General features: G+C 56.3%; 1 protein-coding gene across 1 annotated transcript; it reads right to left on the bottom strand.

Moving 5' to 3' along the window:
• Positions 1 to 168: 168 nt before the first annotated feature.
• On the bottom strand, positions 169 to 5,501 carry IDH3G (isocitrate dehydrogenase (NAD(+)) 3 non-catalytic subunit gamma; the record flags this gene model as incomplete). The annotated part of the gene is made up of 9 exons (XM_077769606.1): positions 169 to 282; positions 1,787 to 1,933; positions 2,029 to 2,131; positions 2,469 to 2,602; positions 2,719 to 2,851; positions 2,950 to 3,010; positions 4,247 to 4,359; positions 4,791 to 4,888; positions 5,418 to 5,501. Coding segments are annotated over 9 exons (987 nt in total), but the record flags the coding sequence as incomplete, so codon positions are not given.
• Between the last annotated feature and the right edge of the window lie 1,697 nt (positions 5,502 to 7,198).

Consider the following 7,198-nt stretch of genomic DNA (forward strand, 5'->3'; position numbering starts at 1 on the left):
GTCCTACCAGCTAAGTCCAAGAGAGTCCTACCGTAGCTGGTAATGCCCTCCCCTGGGGGACAGCAGGAAGTGCCAGGTCATCACCTCTGGCCCCTCAGGTGGCATGCCAGCTCAACCCCCACCGGGGGAAGGGGCTGGGGTAAGGCAGGGGAGGGGAGAAGAAGAGCCTCACGTTTTCGTTGTCCATGGACGCCAACACGGCCTTACGGATGGAGGCGGNAGCGTGGCTGTGGGGTTGGCAATGTTCTTATTGGCGATACTCTTGCCCGTGTTCCTTGTAGCCTAGAGGGAGCAAGACAGAGGACTGGGATGGTAAGCATAAGAACACGGGGTCGGGTGCCTGGGTAGCTCAGTCAATTGAGTGAAGTCGACTTGACTTCAGCTCAGATCATGATCTCATGATTTGTGAGTTCAAGCCCTGTACCTGGCTCACTGCTGTCACTGCAGAGCCCGCTTAGGATCCTCTGTCCCCCTCTCTTTGTGCCCCCTCCACCCAGNCAAAAATAAAAATAAATAAACTTAAAAAATAAAAAAAGAATGCAGAGTGTAGGATTCCATTTGTGTGAAATGTCCAGAACACGCAAATCCACACAGACAGAAGGCAGGTCAGTGAGTGTCGGGGGCGAGGGCGGGGTCATGGAATGCTGGCTAATGTGGCAGGATTNACCCCTGAATTGCTCATTTAAAAATGGTTTCACTCTGGGGGCACCTGGGTGGCTCAGTCGGTGAAGTGCCCAACTTCAGCTCAAGTCATAAGCACACTGTTCATGGGTTTGAGTCCCGCATCGGGCTCTGAGCTGTCAGCACAGCTGGGGGCTTCGGATTCTGTGTCTCCCTCTCTCTTTGCCCCTCCCCTGCTCACGGACGGTCTCTCTCTCTTTGTCAAAAATAAACATTAATAAAGTTTCTTTTAATGGTTTCAGTGTTATGCAAATTTTACCTCATTTAAAAAAAAGACTTAAAAATAGAAGCTAACAAATAGATCAACAAAACGTGGTGCCTGTACGATAAAATATTATTCAGCCATAATAAGGAACATTGTTGGGCCATATAGCCATGGTACAGCATGGATAAGCCTTCAAAATACTACATTTGTGGGGTGCATGGGGGGCTCAGTGGGTGGGGCATCCACTCTTGATTTCAGCTCAGGTCATGGTCCTAGGGTCGTGTGATCGAGCCTCACATAGGGCTCCACACTGAGCAGAAGAACGGCTTAGGATTCTCTCTCTCCCTCTGCCCTTCTCCCCTGCTCACACGCTCTTTCTCTAAAATTAAGGAAAACAAAACACTACGCTGAGAGAAAGAAGCCAACCCTAGGCGGCCACACAGTGTGTGACTCTGTGTAGGAGACTGCCAGAAAAGGCAAAGCCGGAGGGACAGAAAGCAGATGAGTGGTGGCCAGGGGTTGGCAGTGGCAGCCAACAAGCACAGGGTTTCTCCCACCTTTCTTTTAAAGATTATTTACTTATTTTGAGACAGAGGGTGCAAGTGGGGGAAGGGCAAAGAGAGAGGGAGAAGGAGACAGAAAAATCCCAAGCAGCCTCCACACTGTTAGCACGGAGCCCGATGTAGGGCTCGAACTCAGAAACTGTGAGATCACGACCTGAGCAGAAATCAAGAGTCCGTCGCTCAACCAACTGAGCCACCAGGGGCCCCGAATACTACAGGGACGACAACATCCAGGGAGGAGGCGGTGGCGACGGCCGCACTGTATCATACGCTTTCGGCAAAGTGGACGGGACGCGAGCTCTAGAGCACGGAAGGGCCAACGGCCCCGGAAACTCACCGTCTCAAACACGGCGTACACATGGCCGTAGTTGGCGCCAGCCACGAGGCCGGGGCCCCCGACCAGTCCCGCGCAGACGTTGTTGACGATGTTCCCGTAGAGATTGGGCATCACCATGACATCAAACTGCTGGGGCCGGGACACCAGCTGCAGGGCAAGGGTGGACAGACAGAAGAGCCTGAGTGCACAGGAAGCCCCTTGTGCCCGAGGCAGACCGCCCTGGAACCCGGCAGGCCACCTACCTGCATGGTGGTGTTGTCCACAATCATGTTCTCAAAGGTGATCTGGGGATAGCGGGCCGCCACCTCCTTGCAGCACTGGAGGAAGAGCCCGTCGCCTAGTTTCCTAGGAGGGGGGCGCAAGACACCAGCTTGGCCACTACGACAGTCAGCTGGAGGGACGGGGTGCACAGATGGCCAGAGAAGCTGCGTTCTAACTCTGACCAGTCCCCCGCCTGGACGATGGGCACAATCCCGCTCTACCCGCCCAGCGTGTGCACTGTGGTGAGGCTGCGGCCGGGAAAGGGGCAAAGGGCACGCCCCGGAGCACGGTCCCTCGGGCAGTGGCCGGGGTCCGGGGCCCCAAGTCCCTAACAGCAGGGCAGCGGAGGCCGTTCGGCTCAGCAGTCTCACAGCTGCCTACGGAACGGAACGGGCAGGAGCACAGCAGGGGTGGGACGTACATGATGTTGGCCTTGTGCACAGCTGTCACTTTCTTGCGCCCACTCTCCTGGGCCAGCTTGAAGGCGTATTCGGCAATGCGCAGGGACTTGGCTTTGGTGATGATCTTCAGGCTCTCCACGACTCCGGCCACACTCTGGGACAGAGACGGGGAGAAGAGGCCATCTGGCACAAGCTTCTCCTTGGGCCTGGCCAGGCTTGTCCCCAGCCCCCACCTCCCGAGGACAGGGGACGGGCCCGGGCCCCACCCACCTCGTGCTCTAGGCTGCTGTACTCGCCCTCTGTGTTTTCCCGGACAATGAGGATATCTATGTCCCTGTGCCGGGTCACCACTCCTGGCAGGCTCTTACAGTGGATGACATTGGCATAGAGGTCCAGGCTGGTACTGGGAACGCAGAGAGAAGAGCAGCCGGTCAGTGCCACAGCTGTCTGCTGGCACACTCCACCCCTGCCGAGCCCCCAGCCTCTGCACTTGGCTCTCACCGAAGGATGTTGTTTCGGGATTTGTGGGACGGTGGCAGGTTATGGTTTGTTTCGATATTACCTGCAAGACAGAACAAAGACAGGCTGGAGAGGGGCCATGGGCTCAGTGACGCCACCATATTCCCCACCGAGTGAGGGAACGCGTGCCGAAGGCAGCATCGACCAGAGGAGGTGGCTCTCACCAGCAGATGTACTTCATGGAGCGCCAGGGTGGAGTTGCTGATGTTAAGCCCTGTGAGGGCAGGGGTGTGTGCGTGTGCGTGTGTGCGGTTCACTGATGGGTTCCAAGGGCCTAGAGCGGCCCTGGCATATAGCAGGCACTTGATAAATACTTACTTAGTGAATGAACAAATGAATGAACAAGGGTTGGCAGCTAGCAAAGAGATCTTGCCAGACCACGGGCAGGAAATGGCAAGATCAGGGTTTGGCTGGAGAGAAAGTGACCAATCCTGCTCACTAATGGGCTGGCTAGCCAGGCTGGCGCCAGCAACATGACCTTGGCCAGCGTCGCCGTTAGGCCCCGCATCGAGGCGCCACATGAGCCCCAGTTCAGGGGCAGGTGGGGGCTGCCTGGAAAAGACTCTGGTTTGGCCTGGGGCAGACCCAGGGCAAAAAGAACAGGAGTAGCAGGGCACCAGCAGCACCCAGGAAAAGGCAGCCAGAGGGTCCCCAGCAGAGCAGGCTTTCGTCAGGGCCCGCTAGGCCTGCCCCGAGCCCCGCCCTGCCTACACTGCCTTCGCCCACAATGTCTTAGGCCCCCTTCAGTTGCCATGGTGGCCCCTCTGCTTGACTGCCAGGGGCTGGGGCTCTGCCCGGCTTCATCTTGGCTCACACAGAGCAGGTGATGAGCTATACTTTACAAAGTGAGTAATACATGCAGTTTAAGAACGTGTACCAAACCAAGGCAAACTGAAAACGGGCTAGAATTCCTGTCTGTAACATCCAGAGCCGGGCCAGCTGGAGGCAAGGCGGCAGGCGGAGGGTTAGAACTGCATCCCTGTGACATGTGGTTTGTGAAAAAAGACTCAGAGTCAAAGCTGACCCCAGCAGAGAGGGCTGCTCCAGGAGAGAAGGGCGTGGTCCGAGGAAGCCCTTTACTGAACAGGCACTTGTACAGCCTAGTGCCACCAAGCTCCCAGACAGACCCCAGAAGCTTCTGTCCACTCTCCAAGCACAAGGGTCCTCCCTGGCCAGAAAATCCCTAAAGTCAGAGTTGTGCAGCCCCAGCAACAAGTGTGTGTCAGCTTGGAAACGAAAGGGATTGTGCACAGTGCCCCATCCTGGCCCCCACGCTCACCCTTCAAGGCCACACGGTTCCGACGGATGGCCATGATGGCATTGCGGATGTCCTCTTCGTCAGCGTTGGAGCTCACGTGCACCTCTTCAAAGTCCACTGGCACACATGCATGCCTGGGGCAGAACTGGGTCAAGGTGGCGGGCCCTGGACCTTCTCATGCCTCTTCTAGGAAGCCTGCCCAGACCACTGGGTGCAGAGGCCTCCCCACCGCCACTGCCCACCCTGACCTGGCTCTGGCTGAAAGGAGACTGGGCCCGCCTGCACCAACTGATAGGGACATGCTTTAACCCTACGGCAGTTAGCGTGACCACTGTGCCACCTGCCCCGCGCCCAGGCCAGCCTGGGGGGATCACAGGCACTGGGACAAAAGGCCTGGGCTTTCAGCCCTCCTGCCACTGCCTCACGGGGCGCTTGGGCAGAGCCCTGGCCAGTGGGCTTCTGGGCTCACGATCCCTCTTGGCACAGTTCTGAAGCCCCCCCACCCCGGGGTAAACCGTCCCCTAGGGGCACGGGTCAAGGGGAAGAAGGCCCAGGAGCCGTGTACCTGAACACAGACTTGACGTGTAACATGAGCTCTGGCCCGATGCCATCCCCCGGGATCATGGTCACTGTGTGTCGCCCACCATACTTAGCCGATGGAGGCTGGAAAGACAGAAAGGTGATGGTGGGCCCGGTGGGCCAGTCAGTCATGAGGTTCCAGCTCTGGGTACCTGACCCCCTACCCCAGCCCAGGCCAGCCAAGCTAATCACGGGGGGGCCCCTGCGTCAGGATGGTGGCAGAAACAGTCCCCACCCCCCGCCTGGACTCGGCTCAATCCCACAGCATCTAAAAGCCCCAAAACTTAACAGGCAGATGAGAAGAATACTCACAATTGTTTGTTGCTAGAGTGGGAACAGGAAGGAAGAAGACACGAATCAGCCAGGCTTGGAGGAACAAGGCTGTGCCCCAGGAACGGGGCCTTTTCCCTGGGGGTGCTGTGCAGTGGGCTTCGGGTAAGGAGCGGGGGACCTCCAGGCCATGCCTCAGAGACAAGGACCTGGAGGGCCTGGGAACAAACAGGCAGGCACAGCACACAGACGTGCACACACACATACACGTCTCTGCACGCACAGACAGGTGCGTGCACATGTAAACACAAGCATACACGTATACACTCCGGCAGGTACTTACTGAGAAGCTCCTCCGGGAGGCCTCATGGGCACCTAGAACCTGGCAAAGAGAACGCAGATGCCAGTGGTTGTCATCCAGCCCAGAAAGTCAATTCGGTAAAGGCCAGGGGAACTCTTGGCAGGGAAGAGGAACCGTCCCCAGCATGCCCAGCCAGGTCCCATGCATCATCCCCCCACCTCACCCCTGCACCATCACGTGGTGGACAGCATGCAGTACGTGCCCAGACAAATGGCTCCAAAGCCTCCATCCGTTTCCCCGGGACCAGCCAGTCAAAGCATCGTAGAGGGTCACAGCGACCCTCTAAGCTTCTGCCAAATCCATAATCAGTTACTTAAGTCATGTTTCTCTCTTTTGTTATTCCTGATTCTTTACTGGCCAATAATCAGTCCTGCTCAGGGGTGTTTGCTGTCTGTGACACGGGAAAGTTGGCACACTGCACGTGGCACAATCGGGAACTCGTTTTCACAAACCAGAGGGCTGCCACAACAATCATTTTCTCATTTCTAAAATCTGTTTTTCCTTACAGGGCACCTGGGGGGGCTCAGTCGGTTAAGCATCCAGCTCGTGACGTTGGCTCAGGCCATGATCTCACGGTTCATGGAATCGAGCCCCCTGTCAGGCTCTGTGCTGTGACAGTGCAGAGCCTGCTTGGGGTTCTCCCTCTCTGTCCATCTCAAAATAAATAAACAAACTTTAAAAATGTATAAAAAAAATCTTTTCCTTATTACAAAAACAACATACAGTCCCAACATGGAGATCAGAGTAAAAAGACGGCACCCAGCCCCCGTCTACCCAGAGACAATCGCTGTTGGCATCGTGGGAACAGCCCTCCAGAATCACAGGTCCGAAGCAAACGTGCCAGGGAAAATCTAAGCGTTTTCAGAATAACAGACACCAATCTTCCAGAGGGCTTTCACAAAGGACTGCAAAACTGCTCTGTGGCCTGCGCGGAAGACGAACGTCCCCAACCCCCCAACTCAGAGACAGCCACGTCTAGCCACACCAATGCCATATCTGACAGCTTCAGAGTAAAAGGGATCTGAGCCAAAGGGGACAGGTGTTGAGCAGTGATCCATCTAGAGTCCCCGCGCTATGTGACACGTCCCACTGCAGATGGCCTATGGGTCCTCACGCTTTGCTCCCTGCTGCTCCCCACCTGGGAACGTGCCCGGGTGTCCCTCAATCCAAAGAGGCAGGGGCAGAGCCGAGGTCCTTTTGNAGCTGCCATGGCCGCTTTGCAAAGAGCCATACCTTCCTGCTAGAAGTCTAAAAAGCTCAGAGGCTGATCATCGCCTCTGGGTCTCCCAGGCGGGTATTCACAAGGCGGCCGCTCACACAGGCTCTGGAAGCACAGGTGTGCCGCTCACCCAGCCAGGCCAGGGGCCAGGAGGGGGTAACGACTAGGACCAAAGGCTTCGGGGTATCTGCTCATCCATGTGACCCCCGGATCTGCAGACACAGGCATGCTCAGGGCTTTCCAATATCCTTTCTAGCACTTGGCAGTATGTGACTCATCTTTTTTTTCTTTTGAGACAGAGAGAGAATGAACATGGGCAAGCAGGAGAGGAGCAGAGAGGAAGAGAATCTTAAGCAGGCTCCACACTCCGTGCAGAGTCCAACCTTACGACCCTGAGATCATGACCAGAGGTGAAATCAAGAGTCTGATGCTTAACCACCCAGGCACCCCTGGATTCATCTTATTTATAGGTTCTTGATACGACTTATAGAAGGAAGCTTCCACGGCCTTTCTTCCAGGAAGCCTTTCTGGATGCTGTGAGGCT

This window comes from Crocuta crocuta, unplaced genomic scaffold, assembly GCF_008692635.1.
Source record: "Crocuta crocuta isolate KB4526 unplaced genomic scaffold, BGI_CrCroc_1.0 scaffold978, whole genome shotgun sequence".
In the NCBI taxonomy this organism is placed as follows: domain Eukaryota; kingdom Metazoa; phylum Chordata; class Mammalia; order Carnivora; family Hyaenidae; genus Crocuta; species Crocuta crocuta.